This window comes from Lactuca virosa, chromosome 5 (assembly GCF_052849685.1).
Source record: "Lactuca virosa cultivar CGN04683 chromosome 5, Lactuca_virosa_CGN04683_v6, whole genome shotgun sequence".
NCBI lineage: Eukaryota > Viridiplantae > Streptophyta > Magnoliopsida > Asterales > Asteraceae > Lactuca > Lactuca virosa.
Genome location: NC_136430.1, coordinates 160,021,092 through 160,041,444, shown reverse-complemented (window position 1 = coordinate 160,041,444; position 20,353 = coordinate 160,021,092). Strand labels below are relative to the sequence as shown.

At 36.5% G+C, this 20,353-nt stretch overlaps 3 protein-coding genes across 3 annotated transcripts; 2 read left to right on the top strand and 1 right to left on the bottom strand.

Moving 5' to 3' along the window:
- The first annotated feature begins 3,928 nt into the window (after nt 1–3,928).
- On the top strand, nt 3,929–5,149 carry LOC145111919 (uncharacterized). Its single transcript, XM_079048155.1, has 3 exons — nt 3,929–4,219; nt 4,370–4,949; nt 5,016–5,149. Exons 1-3 carry the CDS (start codon nt 3,929–3,931, stop codon nt 5,147–5,149), a joined length of 1,005 nt encoding a protein of 334 aa, XP_078904281.1.
- Nucleotides 5,150–8,673: 3,524 nt separating this feature from the next.
- On the top strand, nt 8,674–9,902 carry LOC145111918 (uncharacterized). The gene is made up of 3 exons (XM_079048154.1): nt 8,674–8,964; nt 9,054–9,693; nt 9,760–9,902. Exons 1-3 carry the CDS (start codon nt 8,674–8,676, stop codon nt 9,900–9,902), a joined length of 1,074 nt encoding a protein of 357 aa, XP_078904280.1.
- A 1,499-nt stretch (nt 9,903–11,401) lies between these two features.
- LOC145111917 (uncharacterized) lies at nt 11,402–12,447 on the bottom strand. Its single transcript, XM_079048153.1, has 3 exons — nt 12,184–12,447; nt 11,883–12,099; nt 11,402–11,796 (listed from the first exon to the last, which is right to left on the bottom strand). Exons 1-3 carry the CDS (start codon nt 12,445–12,447, stop codon nt 11,402–11,404), a joined length of 876 nt encoding a protein of 291 aa, XP_078904279.1.
- Nucleotides 12,448–20,353: the final 7,906 nt, after the last annotated feature.

Genomic DNA, 20,353 nt, shown 5'->3' with positions numbered 1-20,353 from the left:
CCAAAGAGACCCAACGATGGGTCTCGATTTTTGTTGAATCTTAAACCTGCAAATCACGATAGGTAACGAATCTGGTTGAAATTGGGGGTGGGTTCTTGTGTTCACTGTATAGTTTAGGGATGAACGAACTTGTTTTGCCACATATTCCCGTTTGATTTTGGGTTTTTGAGATCTATCTGATGAAGATGAAAGGAAGCAGGCGGTGGAGAGAGAGAGAGAGAGAGAGAGAGAGAGAGGTGGGACCCTTACATATTAAATTTTATTTATTTATTTTAAAAAAAGTAATACAAAACCTCATAAATGATCCCTGGGTAGTGAAATAACAAAAATACCCCTTACTCAACGGCTAAATGGTAACGGAGTGAGCCGGAAGGGCCAAATGTTAAAAGTTTTGAAACCACAGGGACCATCTGTGAGGTTTTTTGAACTTAGGGATTAAACTTGGTATTTTCGAAAACCACAGGGACCATTTTTGAAGTTTTGGCTTTTTTTTTTCACTAACACCCCGTTCCCTCCGAGTTGAATTTAACGAGAGAAATGAAAGGAAATTGGTGGAAATGAGAAGAAAATAAAAGAAATTCTTTTTTTTTACACTAACACCTCGTTCCCCCCGAGTTGAATTTAACGAGAGAAAGGAAAGCAAATTGATGGAAATGAGAAGAAAATAAAAGAAATTCGTGTTCCCGAGTTTCATTAAAGGAGAGAGGTGGAGAGAAATGGGAGAATCATTTTCCCTCCTAACTTTCCTTCCAATTTGGGAGGATTTGGAAAGAAAAAACAAAATGATTCATTTCCCTTCCACTTCTCTCCAACTCGGGAACACAAAAGAAAATTTTGTTTTCCTTTCCTTTCTCTTCTTTTCTCTCATGACTTTCGTTTCTATTCTCTTCTTTTCTTTTGTTAAACTCGGGTAAATTGAGAAAAGCTTGAATTTAATTTTTCGTTGGCGGTAGACACGATATCTTCGTGGAATTAGGCAAAAGGGCAAAGTGTCGGTTTCAGCAGGTTACAAATCTTAGTCGAACGTTGGTGGTAGTTGTTAGCTAGGTTTTGTTTCGTTTTTCTCTCCAACGCCAATCCTGCAAGAGGGTAAGCTCCTCCAACACGTACACACAAGGGTACAGATAATGGGCTTTAAGGAATCGTTGGTCTGAAGATTTAAGATGCGAGTGTGATGAACCTGCGACATTCTCGATCTCCAAAACTGTCGATAATCCATGGAGGAAATTCAGGGGGTGTCCAAATGTCACACCCCGGCCGACAGCGGAAATGTCGAGCTTGTGCGACGTCATCATGGTTCACAGTTATTGTTTACATTGAACAATACAAAATTTTAACACAAATGTTATTTTTATATTACAAAATATATTACATATCGTACTAAGTTTTTAGAATACAAGAAACCAAAAATTAACATGTAGTGCTTAATCAGATAAGTACAATAAAGATAAAAAGTGCTTCGACGATCCCAAGAATGTTTCCCCAAAAGATCGAAACGGCCGACTCTTATTTTCCTAAAAATACATGTGATTTAAAAATGTCAACATAAAGTTGGTGAGTTCACAGATTTGTATATTTGTATCAACGTACTTTTTATTCCAAAGAATATTTTTATTGTATATAAGTATTTTCAAACATATATTTATATGAGTACTTTATTTCCGAAAGTACTTGTTTTATCGTATATAAGTATTTTCAAACTTTTCTTTTTATTTGCTTTTAGGCATGATTATCAATGTTACATGAGTTCCCATAATCGAGCTACTGACGAGTTGTTGCCCCTCACAACGCTTCTTCGGACGTCGTAGTGTTTAGACTGTTATCACCCGTGACTTGACCGTCGATGGTTGTAGCTAGCAACCACATGTGGGGGTGTCAGCCTGTATAGATCTATACATAACTCTCCCGCTCACTTAAGATTTAACGATTATAGGCAGGGGACTTTGTTAAGTATTACACTTAGGTGATGAATGTGTCTCATGAAAACCCTTGAATGAGTAGCACTAAAAGTTGTAGTCTTTTAACCATACATGTTTATGTTTACCAGATTATGTTATATAATTATATAAAAAAAAAGATTTTTATAATTATATCGTTAAATAATTTTCTAAAACTTGAATATGTAGAGTAACATCAGTGTATAATAATTTATTCATGGACTAACGACAATGCATCATATAATTTTATATTATGTGGGCATAGTAACGATAATGCATAATATAATTTTATATTATGTGGGCAAAGTAACGACAATGCATAATATAATTTTATATTATGTGGGCAGCGTAACATGTTTACTAAATTTATATATGTAAACAAGTGTTTTAATGGTAAATTGTTATAACAATTATGTAACTAAATTATATATAAGCGATATAAACGATTTACGATTTATATAAACAAATAATATAAAACATGTATCCTCCCCCGAAAAACGATAAAAACTTTAAAAACGGGTCGTGAAACTCACCATCGTAGCGTGGTTTATCTAATAATAGTTGTTGATGGAAAGATGGACGAGACTAGAAAGGGTTGAACTTCAAGGTGAGAATATTTTTTAAGAAAATCTACTGTATTTTGTATAGTGAAAACGTAAAGGAATTGCTTCTATTTATACTACCATGTAAGTATGGATATAGTTAAATGAAAGGGAAAATACCACAAATAGACAAAAAATGGGGGTGAATTTCTAAATTTAGTCATAAAACAAGATTTTTCCAGCTATAGACATACATTCCGCGGAGGACCCTCCGCGGACCTCTGCGGAATGACGTCATCTCCGCGGACCACTCGAAAGTCTAATTTTTTAACGTTTAAAAGAGTGATCCGCGTAGGCCCTCTGCGGATACAATAACACCTCCGCGGAGTGAGTTGTTTGGAGGTCATAAAGTACCTCCGCGGAGATGGTGACAAGGAGCTCCGCGGAGAGAGTAATGTCTCCGCGGAATGGGTGGTTGGAACGGATTTTAGAGGGTTTTTTGATATAAAGTGTTCTTTTTCATATTTTTAGCTCCATTTGGTCGATAGATCAGTTCTTTTCATTTGATTTTCAAAAAAAAATATGAGTTTTGTTATTTTATGTACTGGGGGTTTTTGGCAGATAAGTAATGGGATTAACACCTACGTTAGACCAAAGTTTAACAACTTAGGTTACTCGTCGAATATTGTTTGATTTGGTCAAAAGTAAGGCTAATGTGTTCAATAGTAATATATCATTGTCATTTCAACACCCGGTTCATAGGTATGTTATGAACATTTTAGACGAAGCAGATGTTCATCAACTCATAAATGTAATTTCTGAAACGAAGGAGATTGTGCATTTGTATTTAGAGGTGTTTCAGGGATTGGTCGAACAGACAAAAGCGGTTCAGAAAGTTGTACCATACAATGTTGAAAACCTTGTATCTGATAATGTTGAAGAGTGTCCAGAAGAAGAAACTGTGGCAGTGAATACGGTTGAAGAAAAAAATTTATATGAGTTTGGAAGACTGACTGACAAAACTTTGTCAGACGGTGAAGAGTCAAATGAAGGATGGTCAGAAGATGAGTTCACACACGGGAAAAAAGCTTCAGACATATTTTACGGTATGCCTCCGATACCTTATTGTCATGATCCTATTGTTGAACCCGGACCATTTCACAGTTTAGGTCCAAATGATGATATGTTTGTTCGTCAAACATATGATAACAAACAACAACTAATATTTGCTTTGAGTCTTAAAGCAACCAGAGAAAAGTTTCAGTTTAAGACCAAACATTCTAACAAAAATCGTTATGAGGTATATTGTGAAATTGAGAACTGTTGTTGGCGTTTATATGCAAAACGCCTTGATCCCACTGATGAATTTGAAATCAAGACTTTCAACAACGTGCACACATGTTCGTCATTACAGATACACCCTAATCATAAGCATGCTAATAAAAAGTGATGGGTACTATATTGCATGAGATTATGGGAAAAACTCGTTCCAAGGTTTGGAGGCCTAATGAAATATCAAGGGATTTGAATGCTTTGCTGGAAATCAATGTAGATTACAAACAAGCTTGGCGTGCAAAACAATATGCTATGGAACTGTTGTTGGGATCCTCTGAAGAATGTTTTTCCAAACTTCCTATTTATTTTCACAATTTGAAGAGGCATAATCCCGGTACAGTGGCCTATATTCAAACAAATTCTGAAGATTGTTTCGAGTGTTGTTTTTATGCCATTGGGAGCACGGTAAATACAAAAAACTTGTTGTTAATTAATATATAATTTTTTTAAACAAACTATAGAGTGTTTATGTGTTCCATTTTAATATATTGCAGATACGAGCGTTCAAACGTTTTTGTCGTAAAGTTATAATTATGGATGGTGCCCATTTGAAAGGGCGATTTTAAGGGAACCATATTGCATGCAGTTGCTATGGATGGGAACAACCAGATACTGCCCCTTGCGCACGGAATATGCAAAAAAAAGAGTGGTCTTACTTGGACATGGTTTCTTGAAAAGTTGTATGAATGTGTTGGTGATTGTCAAGAATTGACTTTTGTCACTGATAGGGCCGATGCAATTCGGGTTAGTATTGAAAATGTTTTCCCACATGCTTATCATGGCTTGTGTGCTTTTCATCTACTAGGAAACATTGTACACAGGTTTGGGAAAAATGATAAAACAAAAGTGTTGTTTTGGAGGCTTGTGAAAGCTTACAAAAGAAATGTTTTTGAAGAATTGTGGTATAAATTTAGTTCTACTAGGCCGCAAGTAGCAACGTATCTAAGTGAAATTCCCCGTGCTAAGTGGACTAGAGCATATTCGCTGTCGAAACGGTACGATTACATGACCTCGAACAGTGCAGAGTCCATGAATGCTTTATCTGTAGATGCAAGGAAGATGCCTATAACACCCCTTCTTGAGTTCTTCCGTCATCTTTCACAGGAATGGTGTAACAAGCGTCGCATAGAAGGAGGTATGAATTTAATTTGGACTTTAATTAGGTCGAATAATAAGTTAATTATATATATCTTCTTTACAGGTAAACGTTCAACAGTGCTAACCGAGTGGGCTGAAAAAGTAGTTGTAAAAATGAAGAGCGTACGACAGGATGGTCCGTTTCTGGTGTTTCAGATGCAATATATCAAGTTCATGATTTCAAACATGGTGGCATAGTTGATCTGAGGCAAGAGAGTTGTACATGCAAATATTGGGAAGGAACTGGGTTGCCTTGTGGTCATGTCATAATGGTCTTGAAGCACTTGAAAAAAACTAACTTCGGACATCTGGCTATAGATGCTTACAAAATGGAAACGTACCGAAGTACGTATGAGGAGCCGGTTTACCCCCTTCCAGAACCGTGTGATTGGGAAATTCCTGCTAAGATGATGGTTGTTAAACCCCCGATAATGGATACACGTCAAGCTGGTAGACCGAGAAACAGAAATCATATCCCGTCACAAGGTGAGGAACCTATAGTAAGAAGGTGTAGTAGATGTGATAGTACAACACATAATGCAGCGACTTGTCCGACATTGGTCCCAAAGAAACAAAAAAAGGCTACAAAAAGTAGTGCGGCATCAGGTAGTAACACAAAAGGGAAAGGGAAAGGGACAGAAGGGACTCAGGAGATGCTAGAGACACACGGGACACAAGAGACGCGTTGGACGAGTGGGACGCAGAGAGAAGACTATTGTTCAACGTTTGATTTGAATGATTGATATTGTATTTATAATTAATTATGTTTTGTTTTATAGGACATTAATTTGTGTACTTTGAAATGGTGTGTTTATTTTAAAGATGATGGGTAATATTATGATTATATTAGTGCATAATTACTAGTAGAATAATAACTAATACTCGAAGATAATACATTCAACAAACCAGAAACATATAGTAAACGTACAACAACAATAATTAACTTAAGGGAATTGCAAAAGATACTTTTCTTTCTCTATTGTTATGTAGTCGTCCCTAATTCTTATTTTATCTTCCATACCTTAAAGGTGATGAATAAATGTTTTGGAAGGAAAAATATCAGCCACATCAAAACCTCCCATTTCCGTTACTATTCTGTTTATTAAATCTATAAACTCTGTGGGGTCCTTGAGTCCTTTACCGAATGCTGCCCTACTTATTATTACTGCCATCCTGCTGAAAATGATGTATGAGAGATTGATCGGTCTCTCTGACCCTGATGATCGATAAGTACAATAAAGATAAAAAGTGCTTCGACGATCCCAAGAATGTTTCCCCAAAAGATCGAAACGGCCGACTCTTATTTTCCTAAAAATACATGTGATTTAAAAATGTCAACATAAAGTTGGTGAGTTCACAGATTTGTATATTTGTATCAACGTACTTTTTATTCCAAAGAATATTTTTATTGTATATAAGTATTTTCAAACATATATTTATATGAGTACTTTATTTCCGAAAGTACTTGTTTTATCGTATATAAGTATTTTCAAACTTTTCTTTTTATTTGCTTTTAGGCATGATTATCAATGTTACATGAGTTCCCATAATCGAGCTACTGACGAGTTGTTGCCCCTCACAACGCTTCTTCGGACGTCGTAGTGTTTAGACTGTTATCACCCGTGACTTGACCGTCGATGGTTGTAGCTAGCAACCACATGTGGGGGTGTCAGCCTGTATAGATCTATACATAACTCTCCCGCTCACTTAAGATTTAACGATTATAGGCAGGGGACTTTGTTAAGTATTACACTTAGGTGATGAATGTGTCTCATGAAAACCCTTGAATGAGTAGCACTAAAAGTTGTAGTCTTTTAACCATACATGTTTATGTTTACCAGATTATGTTATATAATTATATAAAAAAAAAGATTTTTATAATTATATCGTTAAATAATTTTCTAAAACTTGAATATGTAGAGTAACATCAGTGTATAATAATTTATTCATGGACTAACGACAATGCATCATATAATTTTATATTATGTGGGCATAGTAACGATAATGCATAATATAATTTTATATTATGTGGGCAAAGTAACGACAATGCATAATATAATTTTATATTATGTGGGCAGCGTAACATGTTTACTAAATTTATATATGTAAACAAGTGTTTTAATGGTAAATTGTTATAACAATTATGTAACTAAATTATATATAAGCGATATAAACGATTTACGATTTATATAAACAAATAATATAAAACATGTATCCTCCCCCGAAAAACGATAAAAACTTTAAAAACGGGTCGTGAAACTCACCATCGTAGCGTGGTTTATCTAATAATAGTTGTTGATGGAAAGATGGACGAGACTAGAAAGGGTTGAACTTCAAGGTGAGAATATTTTTTAAGAAAATCTACTGTATTTTGTATAGTGAAAACGTAAAGGAATTGCTTCTATTTATACTACCATGTAAGTATGGATATAGTTAAATGAAAGGGAAAATACCACAAATAGACAAAAAATGGGGGTGAATTTCTAAATTTAGTCATAAAACAAGATTTTTCCAGCTATAGACATACATTCCGCGGAGGACCCTCCGCGGACCTCTGCGGAATGACGTCATCTCCGCGGACCACTCGAAAGTCTAATTTTTTAACGTTTAAAAGAGTGATCCGCGTAGGCCCTCTGCGGATACAATAACACCTCCGCGGAGTGAGTTGTTTGGAGGTCATAAAGTACCTCCGCGGAGATGGTGACAAGGAGCTCCGCGGAGAGAGTAATGTCTCCGCGGAATGGGTGGTTGGAACGGATTTTAGAGGGTTTTTTGATACAAAGTGTTCTTTTTCATATTTTTAGCTCCATTTGGTCGATAGATCAGTTCTTTTCATTTGATTTTCAAAAAAAAATATGAGTTTTGTTATTTTATGTACTGGGGGTTTTTGGCAGATAAGTAATGGGATTAACACCTACGTTAGACCAAAGTTTAACAACTTAGGTTACTCGTCGAATATTGTTTGATTTGGTCAAAAGTAAGGCTAATGTGTTCAATAGTAATATATCATTGTCATTTCAACACCCGGTTCATAGGTATGTTATGAACATTTTAGACGAAGCAGATGTTCATCAACTCATAAATGTAATTTCTGAAACGAAGGAGATTGTGCATTTGTATTTAGAGGTGTTTCAGGGATTGGTCGAACAGACAAAAGCGGTTCAGAAAGTTGTACCATACAATGTTGAAAACCTTGTATCTGATAATGTTGAAGAGTGTCCAGAAGAAGAAACTGTGGCAGTGAATACGGTTGAAGAAACAAATTTATATGAGTTTGGAAGACTGACTGACAAAACTTTGTCAGACGGTGAAGAGTCAAATGAAGGATGGTCAGAAGATGAGTTCACACACGGGAAAAAAGCTTCAGACATATTTTACGGTATGCCTCCGATACCTTATTGTCATGATCCTATTGTTGAACCCGGACCATTTCACAGTTTAGGTCCAAATGATGATATGTTTGTTCGTCAAACATATGATAACAAACAACAACTAATATTTGCTTTAGGTCTTAAAGCAACCAGAGAAAAGTTTCAGTTTAAGACCAAACATTCTAACAAAAATCGTTATGAGGTATATTGTGAAATTGAGAACTGCTGTTGGCGTTTATATGCAAAACGCCTTGATCCCACTGATGAATTTGAAATCAGGACTTTCAACAACGTGCACACATGTTCGTCATTACAGATACACCCTAATCATAAGCATGCTAATAAAAAGTGATGGGTACTATATTGCATGAGATTATGGGAAAAACTCGTTCCAAGGTTTGGAGGCCTAATGAAATATCAAGGGATTTGAATGCTTTGCTGGAAATCAATGTAGATTACAAACAAGCTTGGCGTGCAAAACAATATGCTATGGAACTGTTGTTGGGATCCTCTGAAGAATGTTTTTCCAAACTTCCTATTTATTTTCACAATTTGAAGAGGCATAATCCCGGTACAGTGGCCTATATTCAAACAAATTCTGAAGATTGTTTCGAGTGTTGTTTTTATGCCATTGGGAGCACGGTAAATACAAAAAACTTGTTGTTATTTAATATATAATTTTTTTAAACAAACTATAGAGTGTTTATGTGTTCCATTTTAATATATTGCAGATACGAGCGTTCAAACGTTTTTGTCGTAAAGTTATAATTATGGATGGTGCCCATTTGAAGGGCGATTTTAAGGGAACCATATTGCATGCAGTTGCTATGGATGGGAACAACCAGATACTGCCCCTTGCGCACGGAATATGCAAAAAAAAGAGTGGTCTTACTTGGACATGGTTTCTTGAAAAGTTGTATGAATGTGTTGGTGATTGTCAAGAATTGACTTTTGTCACTGATAGGGCCGATGCAATTCGGGTTAGTATTGAAAATGTTTTCCCACATGCTTATCATGGCTTGTGTGCTTTTCATCTACTAGGAAACATTGTACACAGGTTTGGGAAAAATGATAAAACAAAAGTGTTGTTTTGGAGGCTTGTGAAAGCTTACAAAAGAAATGTTTTTGAAGAATTGTGGTATAAATTTAGTTCTACTAGGCCGCAAGTAGCAACGTATCTAAGTGAAATTCCCCGTGCTAAGTGGACTAGAGCATATTCGCTGTCGAAACGGTACGATTACATGACCTCGAACAGTGCAGAGTCCATGAATGCTTTATCTGTACATGCAAGGAAGATGCCTATAACACCCCTTCTTGAGTTCTTCCGTCATCTTTCACAGGAATGGTGTAACAAGCGTCGCATAGAAGGAGGTATGAATTTAATTTGGACTTTAATTAGGTCGAATAATAAGTTAATTATATATATCTTCTTTACAGGTAAACGTTCAACAGTGCTAACCGAGTGGGCTGAAAAAGTAGTTGTAAAAATGAAGAGCGTACGACAGGATGGTCCGTTTCTGGTGTTTCAGATGCAATATATCAAGTTCATGATTTCAAACATGGTGGCAGAGTTGATCTGAGGCAAGAGAGTTGTACATGCAAATATTGGGAAGGAACTGGGTTGCCTTGTGGTCATGTCATAATGGTCTTGAAGCACTTGAAAAAAACTAACTTCGGACATCTGGCTATAGATGCTTACAAAATGGAAACGTACCGAAGTACGTATGAGGAGCCGGTTTACCCCCTTCCAGAACCGTGTGATTGGGAAATTCCTGCTAAGATGATGGTTGTTAAACCCCCGATAATGGATACACGTCAAGCTGGTAGACCGAGAAACAGAAATCGTATCCCGTCACAAGGTGAGGAACCTATAGTAAGAAGGTGTAGTAGATGTGATAGTACAACACATAATGCAGCGACTTGTCCGACATTGGTCCCAAAGAAACAAAAAAAGGCTACAAAAAGTAGTGCGGCATCAGGTAGTAACACAAAAGGGAAAGGGAAAGGGACAGAAGGGACTCAGGAGATGCTAGAGACACACGGGACACAAGAGACGCGTTGGACGAGTGGGACGCAGAGAGAAGACTATTGTTCAACGTTTGATTTGAATGATTGATATTGTATTTATAATTAATTATGTTTTGTTTTATAGGACATTAATTTGTGTACTTTGAAATGGTGTGTTTATTTTAAAGATGATGGGTAATATTATGATTATATTAGTGCATAATTACTAGTAGAATAATAACTAATACTCGAAGATAATACATTCAACAAACCAGAAACATATAGTAAACGTACAACAACAGTAATTAACTTAAGGGAATTGCAAAATATACTTTTCTTTCTCTATTGTTATGTAGTCGTCCCTAATTCTTATTTTATCTTCCATACCGTCCTTTTGGCTACCAAGTTCTATCATTTCTGCATCCTTGTCAGCAAGCCATTTTTCAGACAGTTTGATATTCTTCTTACTTTTTTTATCCATTCCTCATGATCTTTGATTTGTTTTTAGTAATCGTCATCCTTTCCTCAACCTCTTTGCACTCCGCCGCAATGAGGTCACGACGTTCAGTGAGAGCTCGAGATGAGTCTTTATCTTTTTTTTTGTTCTTCAGCCCATCGTAGTTGTTGCAAAGTATCCTCCGATATATACGGCTCTCTTAAATTTGGTAATGGGGCAAGAAAAGGGTCGATCGGATCACAATAGAAACAATCAACTTCGTTGCACGAGAAAATATACAAAGTTGAAGATGAACTCATTTTAAATTTTAAAAAAAATTATAACTCTATACCAAAAATCCAACGACCATCCATGACTATATATAGTCCCTTCCACTCTGCAGAGACCTGTTGTCAGTCCGCAGAGCTTTTTGTCAGTCCGCAATAATGTTTGTCAGTCCGCAGAGCTGTTTGTCTAGTCGTTGTCATCCATACATTACAATTATGGGAATACAATTATTTATTTAAAGGTAGACATTTTTTATTAAAAAGTAAAGAACGCCAACAGACCATTACAAGTACGGTTAACATAGAACTGAATACAAACTAATATTCGTTGTGATCCATATAATACAGTTCAATTGAATTGTCGTGGAGGTAAGACCACAACACTTTCAACTGGTATTTCCCAATGCCTAAGGGTTGGAATAGGATTGACCATCTCAGTTTGATAAGCATTTCGATACACCGATGTACTTAACTTTAAATTTACCATTTGATGGATTTCTGCAATTTCGAGTCTTTGTAGTGAAGCTATAGCATGCTCACAAGGTATACCGCATTTTTGACATTTACCGCAACTACAAATACCACGGTCTAATTGGACAGATTCGGTTGTTGAATACTTAGTCACTTCATATCTGTCGCCAACAATATACGTAATCCTACAACCATCCGAGTGGATAAATCTTTTATGAATCACCTTCAGTGCATAAGGGGTTAGAAGACCATGAAAATCCCCTGTGAAATGAACTAAATCAAAAAACAAAAATTATGATGTCATAACGTATAATAACAAATCAATTCACCATTTGAGTGATGTCATAACTTATAATTACCTCCAAACGCAACACGTTGAAGATACACTGCTTGCATCGAGTCATGGACCATTTCAATGATTGTTGTTATTGGAAACTCATGCGTGTTTGTTTTAAACCAATTGACAACAACGGGAATGTCAATGAATTTAACATTGAAACGTACTCTTGGAAAACAAGCCCGTACCCATTTTGCAATGGGAATATTGTCAAGCCAATGAAGATCATTCCCATTAACCTCATTTTTTAAGTTGTTCAAACATGCATAAAAATGAGATAAATTATACGCTTTACAAGTCTTCCAGAACAACTACTCTACGACTGTATTGCTTTCGATGGAAGCGCGTATTTTCTCGGCTATATTTTTACAACAATAGCCATGATATGAATCAGGGTAGACTCTTTGAACTGCAAAGTCTATAGAATCAGACATATGGCTTATGAAACCAACTTCTGTATTGTCACCTAAACATTCTTTAAGCCTCCTCATGAACCATAACCATGAATTGTCACGGTTTATGGTTCCCAAAGCAAACGCTATGAGAAGGGGTTCATGATTTCCATCTAAAGAAACCGCAAAGTACATGGATCTTACATACGCCCCAATTAGAGGTACTTGACCAACGAATATGATTGGTATCATAGACGTGAGAAACGTACGAATTTGTAAGTCAACATAAGAATATTAGGCATATAACAACTTGAAATAAGTAAATATTTATTTACTATAAGGGATTACATACCACGCATCTCAATGCCACGAAACAAATTTGGAAACGATTGTACTGATCTTTCGTAATGTACGTGAAGGTGTTAGGATTGGTTCTTTGCAGATTATGGAAAAAAGTCGGTAGGCTGGAGAAACTTTTTCTTAATACCTGATTGACTGAACTCATTTTCACAACTTTCGACACCTTGTAAAATTGGAAATGCTTGTCCAATTTATAAGGAATTAGTATACATTATTCCGCAGAACTTACTTGTCAGTCCGCGTAAATGACTTGTGAGTACGCGTAACTTATTTGTCAGTCCGCGTAATCTGTTTGAATGTATGGATTTTAAACATGGGAATTATTTTTCATAATATAAAGGATAAATACCAAATTACATATAAATAAACCAATACAAGAACAATACAAAACGCAGTACTAGTTAAAAAACGAGACATTTTTCAAAAGATTCCAAGGGGCTTCATACTCGAAACTCTGTCCGTTGCTAATGGATTTGTATTCTTGTTTAGCCGCCTCCAAGATGTCTTCCTCAGTATCATTCACACGATCGTCTTCAATCTTATTATAAAGATCGTTGAATAACACAACTTCTGTTTTCAATTCATACCATTTTGCAGCTATATCAAGCGTGCTGCGATGGTTTTCTATGGTGATTTCAGCGTCAGTGTTGAACATATTCGTTAATAGGACCCAAAACATTCTATCCTCCAAACTGGTGTTCTCGTAGACATTAATATATGCACGAGTTAGAAGCAAATACACGTTAGCGGTCCATGGGTTTGAACCCATAACTGGTGTTCTCGTAGACAAACTACATGAACTAAAATAGATTAGATGAAGTGATACATAATTTTTTGTCGTTTTATATAGACATGACAGTCCGCAAATATCCAACGATCATCCATGACAATATATAGACCCTTCAACTCCGCAGAGAGCTGTTCGTCAGTCCGCGTTACTGACTTGTCAGTCCGCATAGCTATTCGTCAGTCTGCGTAGCTATTCGTCAGTCCGCGTTACTGACTTGTCAGTCCGCATAGCTATTCGTCAGTCTGCGTTACTGACTTGTCAGTCCGCGTAGCTATTCGTCAGTCCGCATAGCTATTCGTCAGTCCGCGTTACTGACTTGTCAGTCCGCGTTACCTATCTTTTTATATATAGTAAAGCAAGTATCTATACATCCGAATTAGAGGTAAGGGATCATTTCACAAAATGGCATCCAATGTACCAACGTCTTCAAATGCAGCTAATCTGTCTAATGCGTCTGCTCCAACAAATGGTACATCTCCATGGACGACAACAGAGGTGTTGGTCCTAACACGATGCTGGATTACCGTTTACGAGGGTCTGCCGGTAATACAAATACAATAAATAATTAATCTCATTATATAAATATATTTGGTTAGAGATTTGCATATATGTACCATTTTGCTCGGCGGCCACGTATCATCTCTTATCTTAACTATGCATGCATTATTTTATTTGTATTTATTATTAGTCTATGATTATAAAGCTTAGCTCCACGAATAAGAATGTGGAGGATATTATTATTATTGCTATAATTTGTTTACATACATACACACGTTTTATTTAATCATATAAGCTCATATATACTTCCTTTTCATATATATTTCTCTTTTTTTTTATTTAAGTATCAGTTATATTATATATATTTTTCCATGATTATAAATCATAATTTTATAAAAATATGTTAACAGATTTAAAATCATTATAATATTTGAAAAAGAAAATATTACCAAATATAGAATGAATATCGTATTTTTATTTTTAGTTTTTTTATTATTACAAATTAAGCCCATTACATCTAGTGTTCGTCACGTTTACAGGTGACGATCGTTGACTTAATTTGACGGTTGTCACATTCTCCTCCCGTTAAGAGAATTTTGTCCTGAAATTTAGCTAGTGGACGAAACATTGTTGAATAGTTGGTGGTACTTACTCTTCATTTGATCCTCGCGTTCCCAAGTAAACTCTGGTCCTCGTCTAGAGTTCCATCGAACTTTTAGTATGGGGATGCGGCTTTGTTTGAGCTTCTTGATTTCTCGGTCAATGATCTCAACGGGTTGTTCTACGAAATTAAGTTTGGCGTTGATGTAGATTTCGTCAAGTGGAATTGCAAGAGCATCATCAGATAAGCACTTCTTGAGGTTTGATACATGGAAAACGTCGTGTACATTACTGAGTTCATGAGGTAACTTGAGTTGATAGGCTACATGACCAATTCTTACAAGAATCTCAAAAGGTCCTATGTATCTTGGATTAAGCTTGCCTTATTTTCCGAACCTTATGACGCCCTTCCAAGGAGAGACTTTCAGCGTTACTCGATCTCCGACTTGAAATTCTAGTGGTTTACGTCTCTTGTCGGCATAACTTTTCTGACGATCTCGTGCAGCCTTAATTCTGTCACATATCTGGATGATTTTCTCGGTCGTTTCATGTATGATTTCCGGACCAGTAAGTAGTGTATCGCCTGCATGTTTCTTTGCTAGTTGGGTATCACCTACTTCTGCCCAACATATTGGTGATCGACACTTGCGTCCGTATAGGGCTTCAAATGGTGCAGCTTTAATGGTGGTGTGATAACTGTTATTGTATGAAAACTCAGTTAGAGGAAGATGAGTATCCCATGTGTTTCCAAAGTCTATCACACATAATCGGAGCATGTCTTCCAATGTTTGAATGGTCATTTCACTTTGACTGTCACAACTAGCAAATTCGGCTAGGAAGTTCTATCCTTATGTAAGCATTATCAATGGCAACAATTTTAACCATGACTCGAAAACATGATGTTTATTCAATAACAACAAAATTCCATCAAACACTCTATACAAACACTTCAAATAGTCAACAAAAGATTGGAAACCCTAAAAATCCCGGTTTAAGTCCAATAAGGACTAGGATTTTCTTATTGGGCCTAATAGACCAATAAGCCTCCAATTTGACTAGTTTGGGCTTAGAACTCGTAATTGGGCTCTAATTCAACCCACTTTCATGAAACTTAACATTTTGAGCCATAATGGGCCTAAAATGGATTAGTTTACCTTTAATGGGCCTTGTTGGGCCATAACAAATCCAATAAGCCCTAATGGACCATAAAACTCATTCTTTTATGCAAATTGGGCCGTAAACTACCCTAAAGACCCAATGGGCCGAAAACTTCTTCATGGACCTAATAATTTCGAACCAAGATAAGAAGTAGGCCAAATCAAATTACCTCCTTCCTCCTAGCCCAAATATCGGCCCAAGTATATATATGAAAAAAAGGGAAAAGAAGTAATATGGGGAGAGTTGACTTTTGGAAGTGTCACCTCCATATTACCCTTCATATCTTCATGCATGATCCAACATACATCCACAATAGTCATTTCAATCCTTTCTCTCCTCTCTCTTCTCTTATTCACGGCCGAAGGAAGGAACACACACACAAACCATTTCAAAACTCTCTCTAAGTATAACATATTCAAGAACACCCTCCCCTCTCATCAAGAATTTTCGAGAACTAGAAGCTTTTCAAGGAGGTTTCAACCAAAAATCACATCAAGTTGCACTCTAGTGGTAAGATCTCACAAATCTAAGTAGCATACTTTCTTTTGAACTCATTCATCCTTCTTACCACCCTAATTTCGTGGTTATGCACTCTAGTAAATCCATCCAAGTTCGAAATCCACACAAGGTGTTGCTAGGACCAAAAATCTTCTTCACATCTTCTTCAAAACCGAAACAACTAAGCAAGGTGAGTTCATACCCCCTTGTTTTCGGTTTTTACTTGTTTTTGGGGGAGAATACAAGTATTATGTGATGATCTATGTGTGTTTGCATGTTATATGTGGTTTCTTTAGTTTTTGGTTGTGATATTATGAAATGATTGTTATATAATGCGAGATCTAAAGTAAAAAGGGGTGAAAGAATCATAAAAAAAACATAATAAACAACATACATCATAAATCTAAGGGTCCTTAAGTTTAAAAAGTGAAAAACAAAACCAAAGAACCTTACAAGTGTCATTTTTTTGCAAAAATAACAAAGATTGGGTGTAAATTGTAAATTGTCAGTTTTATGGGGGTTATAAGGTGTTTATTTGTATAAAAGCTGATTTTATGTAAATAATACTTTTCAAAGGAGTTAAAAACATAAATTTTAGCTTATTGGGCTTAAAATTGGGCCTCACGAGTTTTGGGCCCAAGGTTGCGAAAAAATGAAGTTTTGAGGGGCTGGATTTGAAAACTTAACAAACTATGAGTCTAAAACGTAAATAAACTTTTTTAGGGGTTAAAAATGAGTTTATTACCAAATTGGACTAAAAATGCAAAGTTTTTGATTTTGGGGTCAAAATTGTAAAACTTACGGAAATTGGGCCAAAACTGTAAACGTTTTACAAATAAAGGCTGGAAATGACAACTGAAATAGTTTTGGACTGAAATTACTATTCAAATAAAGTTTGGGTGGAAAAATGTCAAGAAAAATGGTTTAAGGACCAAAAATGTCAATTTTCATAAAAAGGGACTAAAAGTGCCATTTTTAAAGAAAAAGGGACCAAAATGGTCAATCTAAATATCTTTGGGCCAAATAAACAATTATGAATGTTTGGGTTAAAAATATCAAGTTTATAACGCATGGCTTTAAAAAATATATATTTATATAACGAAAAGCTTCGTTATAAATCAAACGTTAAGATATTTCTTTAACATTGCAAATAGACATTTAGCATACAACAAATACCAACAATACGAACTTAAACTCGATAAACATAAGCGATTCAATGGTTGGGCCCAAATACCTTCTATTCGTGCTATTGGGCCTTTGTGGCCCAATATCATGATTATTGGGCCCAATATAATTATACATGTTTATTGGGCCTCAGGTGACCCAATTACATGCCTAATGGACCCTCAATGGCTTTTACATGCTATTAGGCCGTAGTGGCCCATTTACATCGCTAGTAAGGTCCAAATCAATCATAATGTGTGATTAACTAACGTGTCCGTCGCATACTCGACAGCCTATAATAATATACGTGATTAGTGGGCCCCCGTAGTCCTCTTCTCTTCGTCTGTTAGGCTTACCCTTTTATTCAAGTAAACATAAATCAGGTTGTTAATCAAGGTTATTCAATTTCATTGGATTTAGTGAGTAATAACGGGAGACACCAATAAGTGTCGGTCGTAGTCTGTAGTTATAATCAAAGTCTCCTGGAGGGAGAGCGAGAGTTTGTGTATAGATCTATATGGGGGTGACTCCCCCACACCTAAGCTGTTCGCTACAGTTAGACTCGGCCAATCTAGGGTGACAAAATCTTAAATTCAATACCGGCTTTCACTAGAATGCCAAGACAGACGAAATAGTCATTATTATGCATGGTTATAACGACTCACATAGAGATCCAATACCATCTAAGTAATCATGGGAAATCATATTTATTCGTTGTGACGATACAATAATACAAAAAGATCATACTATTTATATCGGAAAACATCGGGTTTTCCGGGGGAACAACATCATTCACTTTCACTTTCGATAACTATAATGCAAGAACTCATTATGAGAAACATATTACTTTTAAACGTTTTGAAATCATTCACGCATATACTTATGGATCATCACACCTATTTCGTAAACAATTGTCTTTTCAGAAAATATCGGATTTTCTGGGTTTTACAAACTACACAAAACATTTTCATATCAAACCTGCTTATGAACTCACCAACATTATATATGTTGACCGTTTTCAAAATAACTTGTATTCTCAGGTAACAGATAAGCTGAAGAAAATTACCAAGTGTGTTAGGATGTTATGTTTTGTGACTCTCAAAAAATTTATGCTATGGATTATGTAATGTAAACAATTTACTGGATGTGAACAATGACGGTTGTAATGTATTAATGCATGGGGATGTTTATGTTATGTTTCAGGTATATTCATTGTGATGATATTTCAATTTAAGTCACACGAGCCCTCGGACGTCTCCGCCGTCTGGTTCGGGGGTGTGACATTGACCATCTGTTTGTGGATGGTAAGTTATGCTCATGTCAAGGCGTGTTCCTAAGGATTTCTGTAATGATTGCCAAAATCGTGAGATGGATCTACTATCTCTATCAAAGATGATAGAAATTGGCACCCCGTGCAATTTGACAATTTCCTTGAGATAAATTCGGGTCAACTTTTCCATCTTATTAGTTTCTTTGATTGGCAGGAAGTGGGCGTACTTAGTCAACCGATCGACTACTACCCAAATAGTTTCGTAACCACTGGGTGTTTTGGGTAGTTTTGTTACGAAGTCCATTGTAATTTGTTCCCACTTCACTCGGGTATTTCTGGCTGTTGTAATAATCCTGAGGGCTTTTGGTACTCTACTTTGACTTTATCACAAGTCAAGCATTTTCTCACGTAAGTGGCAATCTCTGCTTTCATGTTTGGCCACCAATATTGCTTCTTCAAGTCTAGGTACATCTTGTCAGAGCCTGGATGAACGGAATACCTTGACTTGTGAGCCTCGTCCATGACTATGCTTCTGATGTCACCAAATTTTGGCGTCCAAATTCGGTCCTTGAAACATCGTGTTCCATCATCCCTAAGCTCGAATTGTTTATCCATCCCTCGTAGACATTCATTAGTAATGTTTTCTTCTTTTAAAGCCCCTAGTTGAGCCTCTCGGATCTGAGCGGTCAGGTTCGACTGGATTGTAATTGTTAGTGCCTTGACCTTGCGAGGCTTTATTCGTTCCTTCCTACTCAAGGCATCCGCTACAACATTTGCCTTGCCAGGATGATAACGAATTTCACATTCGTAGTCATTCAATAACTCAATCCATCTTCGTTGTCTCATGTTGAGTTCTTTCTAATTGAAAATGTGTTGAAGACTCTTGTGATCTGTATAAATGATACACTTTTTGCCATAGATATAGTGTCGCCAAATCTTCAAGGCAAAAACTACAGCTCCCAGTTCTAAATCATGGGTAGCATAGTTGTTCTCATATACCTTGAGTTGACGAGAAGCATATGCAATAACTTTGTCTCTTTGCATCAATACACATCCCAACCCTTGGTGTGATGCGTCGCAGTATACGATAAAATCATCTGTCCCATCTGGGAGGGATAGGACTGGTGCACTACACAACATTTTCTTCAGTGTCTGGAACGCGAAGTCTTGTCTGTCTCCCCAATCAAACTTCATGTCTTTATGTGTTAATGTTGTGAGTGGTCTGGCTATTTTGGAGAAGTTTTCTATGAATCTTCGATAGTAGCCTGCAAGTCCTAGAAATTGGTGCACCTCCGTTGGCGTCTTAGGTGCTTCCCAATTCTTGATTGCCTCTATCTTGGCAGGGTCGACATGAATTCCTTTGTTGCTGACCACATGCCCAAGAAAGTTTACTTCTCTAATCCAAAATTCACATTTAGAGAATTTAGCGTATAACTTTTCCTTTCGTAGCAGTTCCAGGATTAGTTGCAGATGTTGCTCGTGTTCTTCCTTGGTTTGTGAGTATATCAAAATATCGTCGATGAATACTATCACGAATTTGTCCAAGTAGGGTTTGCAGACACGGTTCATGAGATCCATGAAAACTGCTGGGGCATTGGTCAATCCAAATGGCATAACCAGGAATTCATAGTTGCCGTAACGAGTTCTGAATGTCGTCTTTGGAACGTCTTCAGCTAGGACTCGAAGTTGATGGTATCCTGACCTTAATTCAATCTTCGAGAAGTAATTGGAACCTTGCAGTTGATCAAATAGATCATCGATTC

Excerpts from the sequence above, each read along its gene's own strand:
- LOC145111917 (XM_079048153.1), bottom strand. The coding sequence starts at position 12,447 with ATGTACTTTGCGGTTTCTTTAGATGGAAATCATGAACCCCTTCTCATA. Across the intron at positions 12,100-12,183 it reads CTTCCATCGAAAGCAATACA|GTTAATGGGAATGATCTTCA; the intron begins GTCGTAGAGTAG and ends TTAAAAAATGAG. Across the intron at positions 11,797-11,882 it reads TCAACGTGTTGCGTTTGGAG|TTCATTTCACAGGGGATTTT; the intron begins GTAATTATAAGT and ends TTTTTGATTTAG.
- LOC145111918 (XM_079048154.1), top strand. The coding sequence starts at position 8,674 with ATGGGTACTATATTGCATGAGATTATGGGAAAAACTCGTTCCAAGGTT. Across the intron at positions 8,965-9,053 it reads TTTATGCCATTGGGAGCACG|ATACGAGCGTTCAAACGTTT; the intron begins GTAAATACAAAA and ends AATATATTGCAG. Across the intron at positions 9,694-9,759 it reads CAAGCGTCGCATAGAAGGAG|GTAAACGTTCAACAGTGCTA; the intron begins GTATGAATTTAA and ends TCTTCTTTACAG.
- LOC145111919 (XM_079048155.1), top strand. The coding sequence starts at position 3,929 with ATGGGTACTATATTGCATGAGATTATGGGAAAAACTCGTTCCAAGGTT. Across the intron at positions 4,220-4,369 it reads TTTATGCCATTGGGAGCACG|GGCGATTTTAAGGGAACCAT; the intron begins GTAAATACAAAA and ends CCCATTTGAAAG. Across the intron at positions 4,950-5,015 it reads CAAGCGTCGCATAGAAGGAG|GTAAACGTTCAACAGTGCTA; the intron begins GTATGAATTTAA and ends TCTTCTTTACAG.